The sequence below is a fragment of the Diceros bicornis genome, chromosome 29, assembly GCF_020826845.1.
Source record: "Diceros bicornis minor isolate mBicDic1 chromosome 29, mDicBic1.mat.cur, whole genome shotgun sequence".
In the NCBI taxonomy this organism is placed as follows: domain Eukaryota; kingdom Metazoa; phylum Chordata; class Mammalia; order Perissodactyla; family Rhinocerotidae; genus Diceros; species Diceros bicornis.
This window is the reverse complement of record NC_080768.1, coordinates 35,451,919-35,470,793: the sequence shown is the minus strand read 5'-3', so window position 1 is coordinate 35,470,793 and position 18,875 is coordinate 35,451,919. Positions and strand designations below refer to the sequence as shown.

The 18,875-nt window shown below is 47.4% G+C and overlaps 1 protein-coding gene across 4 annotated transcripts in view; it reads right to left on the bottom strand.

Moving 5' to 3' along the window:
- The window catches only part of PLEKHA2 (pleckstrin homology domain containing A2), a 58,118-nt gene that overhangs the window by 19,429 nt on the left and 19,814 nt on the right, over positions 1-18,875 (bottom strand). For 3 of the 4 annotated variants that reach the window (XM_058525252.1, XM_058525255.1, XM_058525253.1), the window contains 3 exons: positions 12,697-12,753; positions 6,795-6,843; positions 5,314-5,411 (listed from right to left, as the gene is read on the bottom strand). In XM_058525252.1, the coding sequence (XP_058381235.1) occupies positions 5,314-5,411; positions 6,795-6,843; positions 12,697-12,753 (204 nt within the window). The remainder of the gene's footprint in view (positions 1-5,313; positions 5,412-6,794; positions 6,844-12,696; positions 12,754-18,875) is intronic. The other variant, XM_058525254.1, reaches the window with a different exon arrangement.

The window sequence follows — 18,875 nt, the reverse complement described above, 5'->3', positions numbered from 1 at the left end:
GGGGTATAACTGCTGACCTGTCACTAACTGACTGAGTGACCTCTGACAAATCCTTGAACCTCTCTCTCTAGGCCAAAACTGTCTTGTATAAAATGGAAAGAGGAATAACATCTACGTCATAGAGTTGCTGTGGTTATCAAGTGAGAGAGTATATAAACTTAAAAACTTTAGAAATGCAAATAAAAATATAAAAGTATTATAAAATATTTTAAATTAACATTTCACAAACGGTATTAACATTTACAAACACAGCTCTTTCTGAACAGTGAGTTACCTTTGTTCCTCCCCTTGACAGAGTCAAGCACCATGGCTGGTCAAATGATCACAGAGTTTGTATGGCTAGTTTGAAACCACAAGCCACAGGTTGCCAACTGGTGGCCCAAAGGCAGACTTTGCTCAAACTGTGTTTTGTTTGCCCTTTGCAGTGTGTTTTTTCAATCTACATTTAAAATTTGGGATATTTCTTGTAAAAATCCAGATTTCCAGCTAAGCAGCAGTTTCCTCTTCAGAGGAGTAATACATTCTTCAGTTTGCCACTGTCCCTACCATTCTCCCCAAAACCAAAGCCACGTGTTATATGCCATTTATCCTCATTTATGTTGTTTTTCTTCCTCCTCGCCCACTTCACTCATTTACACTGGAGTCTGCAAATGCTGATGAAATCTTTCATTTTGTAAGAAAAAAAGAGAGGCCCAGAACAGTTAAGTCATTTGCCCAAAGCTATGATTAATAACCAAACAGAGACTAAAACCTGACTCCCAGCTGGTACGGTGTCCACAGCATTGCGAAGCCTCTCCTTCACAAGAATTCAGTGCCCTGAGTGGCTCTGCCAGGAAAGTAACTGCAGCCCTCTGAGAAAAGCTAACATCCTCTTCTGCTTCTTCTACAGCCTTGGGAGTCAGAAAGACCTAAGAATCCAGACCTTTCAACAGCTCATACCTGAGGGCCGTATGAGAATTCTGCCATGAATGGGGACTGAGGACCACTCCATTGGAATCTATCCAAAGGAGTAATACCACCGTGATTATACTGGGGCCCCAGAAAGAAGAAGAGACCCCTCTTCCCAGCCCGCACACTCAGTTTACACAGACAAGGGTGACCTCTGCCTACCACTTCTCCAGATCGGGCCAGAAATCCCCCTTCTCTTTTCCTTCCAGCTATCTCAGAGACACAGCAGTTCCCATTTCTTTGGGCCTCCATTTAGTGCCAGGCAATGTGCTAAACTCTTTATTGCATTATCTCTAATCTCAAGCAATCTTATCAAATAGGCATTATTTTCTCCCTTTCATAGATGAGGTCAATGAAAGCTCATTAAAATGAGTAATTTGCCCCCAGGACTGCCCAACTGCCCATTGCTAAATACCACTGTCTACCTACCTACCTACCCCACCTTTCCAAGTTTCTGACTTTTGCCATTGTGTCTTGGAATTCTTCAGGGACGTTGATTATTGCTTGGATGTTTAGTACTATAACCACCATGAAACAGCAGAAATTCCCCCCAAACAACCCAAATGAGTTCCTGAAACTCAGCAAAGAAAGAGGGAAGCAGCCTTTGAGAGTTCCAGTGGCCAGAAAAGGACTCATAGAAGCTTGGCTGTCATGTTGCCTCTCAGAATCTTGTCAGCCCACCCAGAGAACCACCAGTTGTCACCGCTCACGTCCCTGCATCATGGGCTGCTTCTCACCAACCACCCAGAGCCTTTCCAAAGTTGTTTCTGCTTCCTGAGACTTTACATCAGCCTGTGGATGACAAACTCAACACTAACTATGCTCCACATCTTGAAAACGAGGTCATTCTTTTGGTTTGTCCATATCCCAGAGCCTAATTAAGGGTGTGAGCTCTTCTGTCCCCCTGTGGAGTGTTCTCTCATGGGGGAGATCCACAGGGACCTCATCTGTAACGTGAAATGAAATTTGCAAGGACTCATCTTTCTTCCCACCAGGCATGGCTAGACTGCTGTGAGGAATAATCCAACTTGGGGAGAAGCTGTACTGTACTTTTACTGCTCTATTTTCAACCCTTTTAGGAAATGCAGGGAGTTGAATAATGTCCCCCCAAAACTGTCCACCCATAACCTCAGAAGGTGACCTTATTTGGAAATAGGGTCTTTGCAGATGTAACTAAATCAAGATGAGGTCATACTGGTTTAAGGTGGGTTCCAAGTCCAGTGACCAATGTCCTTATAAGAAGAGGAGAGGACACACAGACAGACAGGCTATATGATGACAGGCAGAGATGGAGTGATGCAATTACAAGCCAGGGAACACCAAGGAGTGCCAGGAACCACCAGCAGCTGGAAGAGGAAAAGAAAGATTCTCCCCTAGAGCCTTCAGAGGGAACCTGGCCCTGCCAACACCTTGTTTCAGACTTCTGGCCTCTAGAACTGTGAGAGAATAAATTTCTGTTGTTTTAAGCCACCCAGTTTGTTACAGGAGCCCCAGAAAACTAATACAGGAATACTAATACTTTGAGAGAACCCAATTCTTTAAATATCATATGTTGATCATTTTCTTTAGTCAAAGGACTCAATGACCTCAGTATAAAATGAACAGTGATCTGGGGGCAGAAAAGCTGGACCCATCCTGACTCCATAACTTTGGGCAAGTCGCTTTGATCTCTAGGCACTTCCATTTCCTCATTTATAAATGAGGATAACAACACTTGCCCTTCCCACCTAAAGTTTCTATGAGGCTAAAATGAAGCCATGTATGTAAAAGTGGTGTGTAATCTGACACATTTTAACACTTGCTCTTTTTTTTTTTTTTTTTTGTGAGGAAGATCAGCCCTGAGCTAACATCCACGCCAATCCTCCTCTTTTTCCTGAGGAAGACTGGCCCTGGGCTAACATCTGTGCCCATCTTCCTCCACTGTAAATGGGACGCCGCCACAGCATGGCCTGACTAGCGGTGCGTCGGTGCGCACCTGGGATCTGAACCCGGGCCACCAGCAGCGGAGCACGTGCACTTAACCGCTATGCCACAGGGCCGGCCCCTCGTTTTTAATATTTTTTATAAACTCCTAGGTCTTGGAAATCAGTGGATCCTGGGCTTGAATCCCAGCTCTATCATTTACTAACCTCTAGACTTTGAGCAGTACCCTGATTTCCATTTTTCTCATCTAAAAAAAAAGGCAACAAAACCACCTGTCTCACAAGAGTGATGTGAGGGGCGAATGATATGGCACGTATGAAGGCTCGGCTCACTACATTGTCTGTTCCCTCCTTCATTTCTCTAATTCCCAAAGTGCCTGATGCTTCACTGTGCACATAAGCTACCCTAAAATAAATGTCTGTAATCAACATGGTGTCCCAGCCCCACAGCTACCCTTCATCCCAGCCTCCCTAAGGAAGGACACACAACACAGGATGATGTGGAAGTGGCTGTTATTGTTAGTACCATCGAGTCAATTCAGACTCCTAGCAACCCTGTGTACAGCAGAGCAGAACCCTGCCCAGTCTTTTGTGCCATCATCTCACCTTCCAGGGCTATATCAGACAACACTCCACTGCTATTCACGGGGTTTTCATGGTCAATTTTTTCAGAAATGGGTGGCCAGGTCCTTCTTCCTAGTCTATTTTAGGCTGGAAGCTTTGCTGAAACCTGTCTACCATGGGTGACCCTGCTGGTATTTGAAATCCTGGTGGCATAGCTTTCAGCATCACAACAACATGCAGCCGCCACAACATGACAACCGACAGGCAGGTGGTGTGGTTCCCACTAGGAAATGAACTCAGGCCGTGGCAGTGAGAGTGCGGGATCTTAACCACTAGACCACCAGGGCTGGCTTGTGGAAGCGGAGAAAGGAGTAAACCCTTCCAGGACACAAAAGGATTAGGAAGCAGTATACCCCTCCTCTTCCTTCTATCCCACAGGACCTTTGGCAGGAGGGGTGAAGAGACGTATAAACAGAGCAAAGGAAAGTAAAGGGGACCCTGGAGATTGTGGAGACACTGAAGAAAGCTTTGACATTCCAGCAGGCCTTTGCACCTCCAGCCTCTGGGCACCATCATGCTCCTTCCCACTCCTGTAACCTGTAACTTCTGCTCCGTGGGGCCAGAAAAGAGGCAGGGGAATGAGCTGCTTAGAGCGACTCCATGCTTAAGGCACAGAAGAAAGGCAAAGAGGCTCCCCACTGTCTCGCAGGCTGTGTAACCCAGTTCACCAGGCAGGAACGGAGGCGGAAATCCAGGAGGAGAGAATAAAGTACTAGACACTGAGAGACTCCTCAAACTGAGGAAGACGTAGAGGGTGAAGAGCCCAACGTGAACGAAGAAAATCTTTACTCAAATCAGTACTCTAGAGCCACATACACAAGCATATGGGCTGGCAGGCACATGTGAGTTGGCGGCAGCTCCCCTCCGCCATTTCTCCGTCTTTTCACGGGTTTACCAAGGTTTATCAGAATAACAAGCTAACCAGCAAAACCACTTCGATGACTGAATTGTGCTCTGCTTGGGCCCAGCATTACAAGTGCTGGATAAGTGCGCAGATTCCTTCTACTAATTTATTCATGGGTAATAATACTTCCCTGAGGTATCTGGGAGAATAATTTGCCCCAGTACATAATGGTTAGTTGTGGAAGTCACTAGAATGTAAGCATTTCTGACTGTATGATATAGAAAATCCAACTTTTCAGCACAGAAACCATGATTTATATACCAGAAGTCTGCCTATATTATTGGTTAAAGGTCTAGATTTTCCAAAACATATAGTTTTGCCTCTCCTCCTTCCTACCCTTGTCTCTTTCTTTTTCTACATTTCTAAGGAAGAAGAAAGGAGTTCTTCATCAACCAAGTCAAAGAAAATGAGAGACTCATAGACCAGTCGGTGAACCAGCTCAGTGTTGCTTTTAAATGGAAGGCTTTTCCAGGATGCCTTGGTGGATGGCCTGGACTGACCCCCAAGGCAACCTCTCAAAGTAAGAGGAGCATCCCCCTTAAGCCAGGAAAAAGTGCTGACTCCCTCCTCATATGCTTTTCCTTTGACTTCTCATCATCAGCAATCCATTTTCCAATCCCACCACGTTCTGAATCAGCATCCCAGAATGATCCAAAGCACAACTGGCCAGGAGCCCTCCCAGGAAGCACAAAGGGGACACTCCATAAACTTCCCCCTGCACTTGATTCAGACTCAAACTCTCAGTTCAGCTTGTGGTTAGTCAGCCAAGGTGTAAGAAGAGGTAGGGGGAACTGGGTCTGGAACAAGCTCCTGGGAAAGACCCTGCTACCATCTGAGTTCTTCCCCACCCAAAACAGGCCACATGCCAGGAAGAGGCTCCAACTCCCTCCAGAAAGGAGAAGGAATCATACGTACAGTAATTTTGCTGGCGTGGTTCAGGGCTTCAACCCAGTCCTTCAGATCTTTCTGGTCATTGGCTTGAAGAAAATACCTCTGAGAGAGGGCATTGATGACTGCAAGTCATAGGGAAGAAGGGAGAAAAACCCAGGTCAGAACACATGCACCACAAAAAGACTCCACAAAACTAAGCTGCTTGAAGTAGCAAGGTAGAGGATCCCCACAGAGCAGACGAAGACATTTCTCATGAAGTCACACGCATGAATATTTAGGAAGCAGCAGGCTACACTGCTCTGTCTCTCCAAAAATGTGGATTATTCCATTGGCCACAGGAATGACACCTGACAACATTAGCAACAGCCTTAGCATGCCGTTGTGCAGTGAGGAGGCTGCTGTCTGCCAACACCAAGACACACGCTTGAACTGCTTTTTAGAGGCGCTCACAGATTGACAGTCATGACGACACATTTACAATTTTGGCCCCAGTGCTCCTTGTTTCCACTGGCACAACTGGCCTGGGTTAGGAGTCTCGTCTGTAGTTGGGAAATGGAACAAAGCTTGCCTGAGATCAAATCTGTGACCTTGACCTCATTTTCAACCTGTTCTTTCCTCTGAGCACTCCATTAGGTCAACAATTTACTTCTGGGTTCGTAATTTTTTTTAGATCTGCTGACCACAAAATCTGAGAGTCATTTCTGAGCTTAGCAATGATATTTGAAAGAAATGGGAGAATGACAGCACCAAAGAAGCTTGAACCAACCTGAACTTAGGAGAGAGGACAGCTCAAGCCTGAACTAGAGGAGGTGGGCATCGTGGGGTAAACACAGAATTCATTAGTTCATTCATCACTCAACAAATATTTATTGAGCTCCCGCCAAGTGCCAGGAACCACTCCATGCGCTGAGGACACAGCAGTGACAATAGGAACACCCCTGCCTTCATGGAACTGACACCCTAGATATGCAACAGAAACTATCTGTTAGCAACTGCTTGTAACACTTAGTACAGTACTGAGAACATAGTGGGAGCCAAATAAATACTGATGACTCGATGACTTGAGGCATCCACTGAGTGGCTCTGCTTCTTTTGTCACCCCCAAAACTGTCATACATTTGGCAACACTGAGAGTTTCAACAGAATACCCATTCTTTTCTATTATGCCCCCAACACCCCCAAGTCTCCACCTTTCCTGAGCACACCATTACTCAGCTCTGAGATGAGGGTTCCTAGAAACTTCTAGTAAATATCTTGCACCCTGTTCTGCAGAGGCGGGAAAACTGAAACGTCACTGGTTCCTGCACCTCTGTCTTACGTTATTAACAATCTTTGCAGCGAGACCAAGGAAAGAGTATCACTTGAGACCCAGGAACGTGGCTGTGACTGGAGTCACTCATACACACAGGGTGTAAGTCACATGTGATCACAGGACTGTATCCACACAAAAGGGGAAGTTGCTGAAGGCGTGTTCAGAAAACCCATCCTCCAGCTCAGTTACTTACCAAAGCAAAACGGAGTTTTTGGTTTCTGCTTTGGAGTGGCTATGCTCACCTAAATCAAATAAAAAATAAAAGAAACAGGAATATGTTTTTAACAGTGTTGTAAAGCATTTTTTTTTCAAATTTTTTTATTATGAAACTTTTCATACATAAAGAAAAGTATATAAAACATATGTGAACATTTTAAAGAATAATAATTAAGTGGAAACCCTGTAGTACTCACCATCCAGATTAAGAAATAGCCCGTTATCAGTCCTGTTTCTTAGAAGCCCTTTGCAGGCCCCTCCCTCATAGGATCCCATCCCCACCCCTCAGAGATAACCACTATCTTGAGGTCTGTGTTAATCTTTACCTTTACAAAAACACTTTTAAAAGTGTGGTCTTTGGACCACAAAACCTGCACTGGCCCCCTTCACACTAGCAAGATTCCACTGCTCTCTCAACCACCAAGCCCCCTCCCTAAACAGTTCTCCAAATTGAAGGTGGTATTGCTACAAATACACAGATTCCAATTAGGCCTCGCAGAAAGGTGACACAGCATGTCACTCACTGCATTTGGACACAGTGATCAATTTCCTTTGTATCTACCCTGACTCCTTAACCAGGGAAACACGCCCAGAGAGGGGCCCATGGAATCAAAGATGCTACCTACGCATTTAGGAAAAGGGCCTAAGAAAGTAGAAACATTTTTACACCTCCTGTTGTGTTAGGTTATCTTGCTTTTTCAATCCTACCCATTGCATGCACATTCCTGAGTGTGTGCATAGGTGAGCCTCCCTCACTGAGGTTCAAATTCATTGAACAAATGAAGGAAAGCAACTCATACTCCATCATACGCCCACAAAGATTAGGTGACTACCCTTGATGAAGGCTGAACCTCCCTGGAGCAGGCCTCTACCACTGTACCTGGGATTTCTAAGGGGGCAGTCACCTTCCCCTGAGACCTAGGCTAGGAACTATTCACACACTGTCATAATCCCTGTACACCATTCCCTCAATCCCCTTTCCAGCCGAGGGCATCTCCTAGTTGTTCTCACCGGGGGCTCCAGAAGTGGTTCTTGCTTTAGGAAGAGGCATATTAGAAGGCAGGAGCTAAAGAAATGTCTTGAGTCAAAATTAAGGTCCCTTCACGGCTCACAGTTGCTAAGGGTCTGATAATGTCTGACCCACCAATCTGTCTGGACTCTCGCTCTTGGCTCTAAGTTCTTTCTGTAGACCTGCCCAGATTCCTTAACAACTAAAATTAATACTGCCCCAAATACTCAAGACAGGAACTGAAGCGGCAGCCTGTAAAAGATCAAACGAAGGACAGGCAGGACAGGAGGGCCAGGACTCAAGCCCCGGTGTCCCCACTGTGTGACCCCCATTCTATAAATAGGGAAATAATATCAGGTTCTCCCAGGGCAATCGTGAGCATTAAATGTGACAGTGCAGGTGAAGCACTTAACCCATCCTGTCATACAGAAGCTGCTCAATCAAGGAGGGACTATTTACAGCTTCCAATACCTCATTTATTTTAAAATCCCACTCCACATGTTAATACAGGCAGTGCCATGCTTGGCACTGCAGTCAAAATGCTGAGGGCCCTGTGAGGTTTTCAGGGGCCTACAAAAATGTATAAAACCTAAAAAAAAGCCTGGCCTCCAACATACAAAATGAGCATGACATACTCAACACTAATAAATATTTAATTAAATGTCTGTATAACATTTTATCAACCTCACTGACAAGTATTTAATTAAACGCCTACAAAATATCACATGAAGTCAACTTCATTAATGTTTCAATTAAACATTCACAAAAATTTCACTACATTTGAAAATAATTAGCAGCTTCGATTTTCTTAGTTCACAAGAATCCTTGGGTATGTGAGATGATTGCCGAGAAATTAGAGCCAATCATAAATTAAATGAGTTACTCATAGCCAAATCATTCCAAAAGTAAAATGATTAAAATCCTTTCAAATATTTTACTGCCAAACAATTATATTTAACGAGGGATGTGGGTGTGTTTTGGTATGTTTACCATGATGTGAGGTGGAGGTCATAGGGCCTAAGAAAGTCTTTAAATAGTCTGGAAAACATGAAGATTTAAGCAAAGGTGAGCCGGCATATCCTGAATTCAAACACAGACTATCGGAATTCAGGCACGTCTTCACCACTCCCGGGAACCGCACACTGGAGCTCATGACATCACGGTCCTGGCCCCCCTGCTCTTCTGTTTCCCTGGGTTTGAGACCCTGGAATTCAATCTGAACCACAGTGTGTATCTGTATCCTGCTTGTGGCTGATGTGCCGATCTGTCAGTGACGCGTCTTCTTGCTCTATCCCTCAGCACCCACGTTCCTGCGGGTCCTCGTGCCCATAAACTCCTGTGTGTCCTGCCCTTGGTCTCTGTATGACGCTGACCGTCGTAGAACTGCCTTGGCTAACCTGGCCCTCAGCACCCCCCATCTCACGGCCCCACTTCCACTTTCGGCTTTAGAATGTCTTTGAAAAGCTGGGCGCTTCCAGACCCCTTCTGCTCATTATGAGACTCACCCTTTCTCCTAGAAACTGACATTTATCAGTCACTAGAGAAAGCACCACTGGCAGACACTCTTCACCCTGGCTGGATAACAAACAGTCTGCTTTGACAACTCATTACCAGCCTATACTGCGATGATGCTACCCATGTGCTCATTACAGGAACTGAAGCTTTCAAAGAGATCGCCTGGTTTTTCATTTCTTTGTTTTTATATGTTTGTCCAGTTTTCAGTCAGGGGGTATACGTGATTACACACATGCATGTCTATAATTTGCCTCATGCCTCACGCATTGCCACAGAAGGATCATTTGGCAAAGCAGCTCCTTGCTGAATTAACAAGACATCAGTTCTAGTTCTGCCCTGATGGGCTGTTTAGCAAGGGTAGGACCCTCAATGTCTCTGATCAGCTTCCCAATTACCAAATCCAGAGTGAAATTACCAGTCTCCTTTTTATAGTCACAAAATGACAAAAGAGGAAAATAAAATCATATTTACTTGTTGCTGTGCCCCTTAGAGAGAAGAGCCAACGTGGAGGCTCTCATTTACTATGGAGAGGCAGCTCTGGCCTCCCCGACTTCCCAGTGACCACGGAAGCAGAATCCCTGCCCCCTGGGAGGTATAACTCCTCTCCCACCCCCCACCCCTACCACATGTTGGTGATTAGGCCAGGCTGTGCAGCCCCCTTCAGACATAGTGAAGGGACAGAAGACCTTGAAGAAGAGTGGCTGACAGACTGACTCTAGTGAGCCATCGGCACACCCTGAGGTGGCCACAGTTGAGACGCTGCACAACAGTGGTTGACTGGCAGGTCCTGGGTTATGCAAGCAGTGAGTGGGGGAGTGGGCATGGGTCACCCGTAGAGTGACGCAGATGAGGCTGCTCCACAGCTTCACAGACTCTCAGGTACTCGCTCTTATCAGATCAAACGCAGACCACAGGAGCAGCAAACTCATGGTGGCAGAGCTCTACTAGCCAGCCCCACCCTGTCTGCCCTTGGCCGGAAGTGGAGTTGGGGCCCCTCTGGCAGCAGCAGCAGCAGCAGAACAAGTCTTGGAGGTCTGGTACAGCTCTGTCCCAGGGTCCAGAGGAAGAAGCAGCCACCCACACAGAATGATTGGAGGGGTTCTAAGCTGGGGTCTCTGGACCAGCTTCAGGGGCTCAATGAGCCCTGAAATTACAGGCAAAATCAGCGTGTGTACACACATATATAAGGAGTCCACTTTTCATCAGACTCTCCAAAGGATCCATGACCCCTGCCCCCAAAAAGTTAGGAACCACTGTTCTAGGAAGGTCCTCCTTATAGCTGAGGGCAAGGCCCTGACAAAACAGGACACAAGCTGGGGAGCAGAGGGGAACAGTGGGGCTGGCTGTGCAGAAGAGAGGGGCCATCAGGCCAAGTGGCAAGGTGGGAGGCACCAAAGGCCAGCATCAATCATCTTCTAGTTGGCCTAAGAACTGGTTCTGCTGCCATCGATGCCCTGGATGACATCAAGTCAAGGACTTCCATCTCTGCTGGCCTCCCTGAACCCCATCTTCCCAACACTAGCCCTCAAGAAAGAGCTACAGAAGAGCACCCCTGAACAGAGATACCACACATACACCACAAGCCAGGCTGACACTGCGGTTCAACGCTTTCCTCTGGGAGGGAATACCTAGGGGTTAACAAGAAATAACCCAGAATGCGGAATTTGACACCAGTACCCAGCTAAATGTTTTTCTGGGAAAACCCCTGCTTTCTGGCATGGGGTCAGGGAGGAGTTAAAGGCTCTCAGCTCTGTGAAACCTGACCCAGTGGCAGCTGTGGGTTTTGAAAACCCATCCAGGCCTGCCTCTCTCATGAAGGGCTAAAAGGCAGGTCCATACTTTCTAAATGAGGGAGGCTCCGAAGAGGAGAATTCTAAAAACTCTCATCTGAGGTGCATTTGTAAATCATGATTCAGCAGGAAATTGTATTCACTCTTCCCCCAACAACAACAAAAAAATCTTCTCAAGCAGGAGAGCCTTTGGGGTTTCATTAATATTGATATTCTCTGCTCCCTCCTCTCTGAATTCTCTGTCTCCAAACCTCCTGGAGAAACGACCTAATGAGCTCATAGCAAGACCGGACTGGAGAGGGAAGGGCTCAGGCCTCTGGCCCGCCTGGCCTGGGAGGCAGCCACATTTCTTACCACAAGGCATGCACAAACTGCCCACAGCTGTCCTAGCACAGCTTCGCTTTCAAAGGCCCTTCCCCCTTCCCCCAGGTCATTATCTCCTGTCTCTAATCCGCTCACACTGCCCGGCATCTTCTGCCTTTGCCCCCAGCTGTGTCCGCCAGACTCTGCCTGCAGCCCCTGCAGCCTCCTCCACCTCCAGACTCGCCCCCAGACCAGCTGATAGAGGGCTGAACCCAAGGACTCCCAAAGCTTGTTACCAAAAGGAGCGAGCAGCCACTCCGATTAGGTTCCCCTCTCCCCATCTCAACCCTCTGAGGGTGGGAGAACGTGGACAAAGAAGCAGGGGTCCCCAAGAGGCCTGAAGTGAGGGGTGCTCGGGAGAGCAGGACTTCCAGAACCTCAGCACTGGCGGGGCGCCACCTGGCTCTCCTCACTGGACAAAGAGTTCCTCCTTCTGGCGAGGCCCTAAATCCCCCGGTCTTTTTATCACTGCTGCATCACAGGTCAGCTCTGGTGCCTGCTCCAGGGAGGGGCTGCTAAAAGAAGCTGAGTTCAGCAGCTACGCGTAGGCATCACCACAACCCGCAGCCCCCACCCCCCGTCTCAGCACCTAAAAGGGGCTGCCCCCGCCGCCCCGTCTGCACAAACTGGACCAGGGGGTGGATGGCCAGTTGGCCGGCCTGCCAGACTCTCCAGCAGATATCTGGCTGCGGAATGGTTTCCTGGCACATCTGAGGACCTTCTCGGGCATTCTTGGCCTTCCCTCCACAGTAATCCTGTCCAGGTGACTGATAAAATTCCAGAGCAGCCCCAACACTCTTGGAGCTGCTCCTGTTTAACTATACCCTTGGGGAGAATCCTTTACAGTCACTGGGTTTTTTGTTGTTGTTTTTGTGTTCCTCTTTGTCCCAATTACAAAAAACGTTCATGTCTCACTCCTACCCCCACCGCCTATACTTCCTTTGCAAGAACTGGGAGCATCGCTGACTGATGTGTCCCAGGAGTAAGAGGCTGCAGGCTCACCCTCCAAGAACCTGCTAACCACACTCCACCCAGCCCTGGTCAGCAGCAGAGCTTCCATAGGAACCGTGAGGAAGGGGGGCACTGTACTGCCTATGCGACACCCCCAAATGCTAATTCCCAAAGGATCCCACACTTCCTCTTGTTTAGATACTAACCCTACTTACGGAACATGAATTCCCAGAGCTCCGGGCCAACATTACCTTAGAGATGTAGGTCAGCTGCAAAGATCCAACGGCTCCTGCCCCAATTGCCAGGTTCTGAAAGACATGTGTTTTTTGTTTTAAGAAGGATGCTATGTGAGGCAGTGGAAACAGCACTAAGAGACAGAAGACCAGCTCTGCTTCTGTGTATGCCACTGACCTAAGCCTCAGCTCACTTTCCTCCTCTGTACAACAGTGGTGACTCTTGCCACGCATATGCGTACATTAACACGACCTTTGGCCTTATTTATTAGAGAGCAGGATTCTTGTACAGTGGTCAGAAGTGTGGGCTCTGCCACCTGACTGTAAGCGCCTTGACCACTAAGTCTCAGTTTTCCCTCCTGTAAAAATAGGGATAATAGCACCCACCTCACAAGGCAGATGTAAGGACGGGTTAATAACACATTTAAAAGCACTTGGAATTGTCCCTGGTACACAGATGACTCTTCACAAGTGTTAGCTATTCTACTTTTTCTGTCCTGACTGCTCTGATCTCCTTGTTGGCTTGGTCCTGTTTTATGCCACTTTGAATTTCTTTTGTAGTAAATAGGATACAGATTCACACAATAAAGAAATAAAAAAATACAGCTGTTCAGTCTATTTCACAGGACTGTTATGAGTAGCAAATGGAATGATGTCTGTACACTATAAAACACTAAGTAAATGTGCTCTTAAAACAGCAGGAAATTCACAGGGACCTTGTCTGGCAATAGTCTACCCTGGCACAAGCTCTGGCTTTCTAAGTTCTCTGTTGTCAGAAACGAAGCAGTGAAGACACAGGAGTGGTAATGTACCAAAGAAATAGCCAAGATTAGAAATGAAAGCTGTGGCCTTTCTGATTTACAACTTGGAAAATCCACTCCCCCACGGAGGTGAGAACTTGTCCACAGCTCTTGGTGACCTCTTAAACTGTTGCCATAAGCCTCAAAGAATAACCTTGAAGCCCCCATTACCTGGGGTCATCTCAAAGCAATAAACAGAAATGAATCTTGGATAATGGGAATTTAGTAAATTTCCTAAAGCGTTAACAGTGAAATGACCTGTCATTCCAAGAAAGTGCCAGTAAGAAATATCTTAGATGGGAAGGAAGAGTCCTTCTAGGCCAAATTTTCTAAATTAACATACATCACTGAAGCAAACACAATGTGTGAAACTTTCTGTTCACGAAAAAACGGATGGAGATAGTACTACAATAAAAGGATTCTCAGAACCCTAGAATTTTAGAGTGAGAGATCTAAAAAAGACATCTCCCTCTTTTTGCAAATGAGACCATAAGTCTAAAAGCTGCCTTTGAGTTGCCAGATTAGCATTTCAAATATGATTTGATTGACACACTTTTTTCAACTACACAGTGATTGCATTTTGTTTATTCTTTTAGGAAACTTCTATTGGATAAAGAGAGATAGGCTTTGTATCCCTAAATCAGTCCAGAAAGGAGCCACAGCACCCCAAAAGACCAGTGAGTGACTGTCACTGCCCAGAGCAGAACCTGAACCACTCCGAGCAAAGACAGCTCCACACACAGTGAGGCTGCCAAAAGCTGGCCTGTATCTGCACAGCCTCCAGGGACACATGGAGCCACAGCCCCTGCTGGACACCTTACACCTGGCCCACCCCCAGCCCCCATTTTGCACTTGAGGAAAGTGACTCATGAGTGAGGGGATTTGTACAAGGTCACATAATTGATGGCAGAGCCTGAACTAAAGCTCAGCTGACTTCCACTCCAATGCTCTAGAAGCAGCAGAGTGTAATCTAAAAAGCTTGAGCTGCTGGAATTCTAGCTGTGACATTATCGCCCTATGACTGCAGGCAAGTTTCTTTACCTATAAAATGGGGATAATAAGGCCCGTTTCATAAGCTTGTTGTGAGAATTACATGAAAATACAGAGAGAGAGCCCAGCCCAGGGTAGTTCCTATCCCCGACCCACAATGCTGATCACAAGATGCCGATGCCAAGTCTCAGGACTGGTCTTGCACAACTCACTCTCCTCACCCCAAACCACAGCCCAAAGGCCTCCAGAGCCCTATCTTGAATTATGAGTGATGAAGTGGGATTTGGGGAACCATCTGGACACTAACCCACACGTAATGAGCCAATCAGATTTCAACTACTTTATCCCCTCCACCCCTCCAGGGTTGCTCCACCCTCAGTCCCCTGCCCCCGCTTCAAAGGGAAAGACACAGTTCTCCGGGCCCAGCTACCCTGGGGGTGGGCGGTGTCCTCACTCCCTTCACTCACAGTCTGCTCCTAGGCTCACATGTACCTCCTCTCTCCACCATGAGAAGCCAGGAAAATATGACGAATGTCTGAAAATGCAGTTTTCCCCACCTTCCTCCCCACCCCGGGGGGAAAATGAATGACAGGAGAAAACAGCCCCAGGATCACTGAGGCTTGATCCAAAGTGACGAGTCAGTGTCCACTCCAATTACTGGACCTAGGAGATTCATGGTGACAGCTCACTGCCAGGGTGGCAGCCCAAGGCGGACACTTCCCAGTCAAGGAAGAATGTGCCAACATGCCTGAGCTGAGGGCCTCGGCAGACAGATGTCAGGGCAGGAGTGCCAAGAAACAACACCTGGGGAGGGGCAGGGTGTCAGAGTGGGCGGGGAGCCTCTACAAGCTGCCTCTCCTGGCCACAGAACCATCTCCTTTAGGGAAAGGACAAACTAGGACCCACCTTCACGAAGCCTTCTGACGGCTGCAGCCCGCCCTGACCTCCCCGCTCCCTGAATTCATGTACACTGACCCTTCTCCAACTCTGGTACACATCGGAATCTCCTGGGGAGCTCATTTTAAAAGGCCCAGGCTCAAGCCTCACCTGCAAAACACTGAATCGGAATCAAGTGGAATGTGGTCAGAACAAGTAAATTTTTTAAACGTTCCCAAATGATCCCTATATAGGCCCAACTGAGAACAACTGGGCTACATGACAAAATCTAGCCCTGGCTTCTATATTGGAGTATCTTCTTCTGTCTCTTCTTAACTAGATTTTAAGCACACTGAGGACATGAATAGACTCTTATTCCTCTACACAGCTGACTCCTCAATTTTTAAATGAAACACTATTTGCATGGCAGTTAAGTTCCCAAACCAGTCCATGAAAGCCCGCTACAGTCACAGAGTAACGAAGACCTCTACCCACCACCGGCAAACAATGTTTCTTTGGGGAGACTTGTTCATATTTCAAACTCAGGCGTCACTTGAGTCTGCAGTTCCCATGACCTGGGGCAGGGTTCCTGTAGGACAGAAATTGGGTGGGGCAGGCATGAAAGGACTGAGTCCCAACTAAAAGAGGGTCAAGGACCTGAGGAGATGGAGTTGAGGAAGGGGCTAGGAAGAAGGACAGAAGGCATCAGAGATGAACGCATCTGAGCAGATGGGGAGTGGAGACAGGTTAGTGGGAAGGCTGTCTACGTGAATCACCTGGGGAGATTTTTAACCAACCAATACCCATGCTTCATCCCCACGGTGTTAACTGATCTGGTGAAGGCCCAGGCACCTGCATCTTTTTAAAGCCCCCAGGTGATTCCACTGTGCCGCCAGGTTTGAGGACCACTGCTGCAGAGACTGGCTGGTCCTGCTGACTCTGCAGTGGAGACACAGCAGTTGGTGAGAGAAAGGGCCACGCCCAGCCACAGCCAACCAGTGACCCTGACTGCTGCGCCAGCAGTGAACAGGGAAGAGGAAGAGAAGAGCAGGGAGTGGGCAGGGAGAGGGAAGGAGATTCCAGTGCCACTCTGGGCTGGCAGCAATCATTCGTGAGGATGTCAGCAAATCAGGAGGAACTACATTTCTGGTACTTCTAAATTTCCTAGAACAACGTAGGGTACGGGGCAGGTTCCTATTAAATGACTGATGGGGGCCAGCCCGGTGGTGCAGTGGTAAAGTGCGTGCACTCTGCTGTGGCGGCCCGGGGCTCACAGGTTCGGATCCCAGGCGCGCACCAATGCACCGCTTGTCAAGCCATGCTGTGGCGGCGTCCCATATAAAGTAGAGGCACATGGGCACGGATGTTAGCCCAGGGCCAGTCTTCCTCAGGAAAAAAAGAGGAGGATTGGCAGCAGATGTTAGCTCAGGGCTAGTCTTCCTCACCAAAAAAAAAAAAAAAAAAGAGAGACTGATGGTTTTACGAAGACACTGCCAATGCCTTGTTTTTTTGCTCAAGCGTTCTTCTGCCACCAAAGACCTGAAAGGAGATCTCACTCCCCAAGAGTGGAAAGCATAGGGTTTACCCTTTTCCATCATCGAGGAAGGAGCTGAGGTGCCCACACAGATGTGACATACCTCCCATGGTAAGCCTTCTTTCTAGATGCAACATTATTTCTTGTCAACATAGAAAAATTTTCCTATCTTCCAGTAAGAGTAACAAGAAGCATAGAAATGACCAGAAGACCCAAATATGGACTCCAATTCACAGAATGTCAGCACTAAAAGGTTCTGTTGATGTCTTGTCATTCACCATACGAGTCCTCTAAGGCTCAACTCGGGGAAAAGACTTCCTCAAGGAGCCGAATGAAGACAGACATAGTTCATAAATCCCAACATCAATCTGGTGCTTTAGCAAAGCACAGCTTGAGAAAGGAAGAAGGAAAGTAATGTATATTTACAGTCTACTATGCACCAGGCCTGCTGCTAGGTACTTTTGCACACTGTCACTTAATCCTAACAATCTCATTTTCCAGATGAAGAAACTAAGGATTGAGCAGGTGAAGCCACACGCCCAAGGTTACACAGGGTAGTGAGTAGCCAGGCAGGTATTCAAACTCAACACTTCCTTATTCTCAAATCCCAGGCACTTTCTTCTATACCAGGCCACCTCCCGTGAGACAATCCTTCAAATACACAAGGCCCTGCTCAGTATCTAAGAGTTGATTATCAATGAAAGGTAAATACAAGAGCAGGACCAACAGGGTTGCATGGAAAGAGGACCTATATAGTTGCCCAAGCTAGGTAGGGCCAGAACTAGTCAAACTGGCTCTTGGGTGCCAAACTCCAAAAGACCAGGGATTCAGCGAGTGGAAAAGAGGAAGGAGAGATGCTGGGGCCCTCTTACCTTCTTTTATATTCTCCAGGGTACCTAGCAGACAGCAAGGAAGAGAGCAGGCAGTCAAAACCAGCTTGCTGGTTAACTAGTGGGAGAAGGAGGGGAAATACATGGACATCCCACAGTGGGGGCATGAGCCACCATGGCTGCCTGTGGGCTGAAACCACAATTCAAAACACCAAAAGCCAAGGCCAGACAGAGACTTGCAGAAAACAAGGACTTGCCTAAGAAGAGCAGTGTGATGGGACTGGAGGGGAGAGTATAATTCCCTCTCCCCCACATTCCACAGCCCTCGCTTTGGCACGAGAGAATAACCAAAAGGAAAGTAACCAAGCTATTCCCAGGCTTAGGTGACCCAGACAGTGGCTTTACCCGCTGCTCTGGTATCAAACACACCCCCTCCCTCCACCCTTAGCTCCACTTCCCGATATTAACTTGAGGAGAGGTGAAATGCCCCTGGCTACTCTCCCTATTCTCCAGTTCAAAATATGCATTTAATATTTCCCTTCATGAGAAGTCAATTCTACACCATACATTGCTGTGTTGGTGTAATGCTTTCATTCTCTTTCTGCAGGTCCCTTTCTTGTTGATGTACACCAGCACTGGCTTTAGCCAGGGTGGACTCCATGACATGTAAGTCTCCTGGCCACCACAGTCTCCAGTCCTTTACTCCTCCTCCAATCCTGATGATAGTTGCCTAAAGACACAGTCAAAGCCCTGGGCTCTAGATAGGCCCCTGGACAGGTTCCGGTTCCAAAATTCTAACTATTGGCCAACTATTAAAACCTTAAACTCAATAAGCCAACTCCTTCACCCTTTCCTCAACTCAGTCTCCTCCACATTTGCCTCAAACTCAATCGTCACTTCCCCTCCACCCTCTAATTGGTTCCCTTCCCAACTTCCCCCTCTCCGTCAGCGGCTCCACGTTCTCTCTCCAGTCAACCAGGTACTAAACCATTGACTATTCTACTTCACCCTTCAGTCAGTCACCACGCCTGTCACTTTCTTCCTTCATACAGCTTTTAAATCTGTCCCTTCCTCCCAATTCCCACCACACCACACAGACATATCAGGAAGCTCTAGGACAAATTCCTCGCTGTCATCTCCAACTCCAGGCTCTCCCCACTTCCCCGT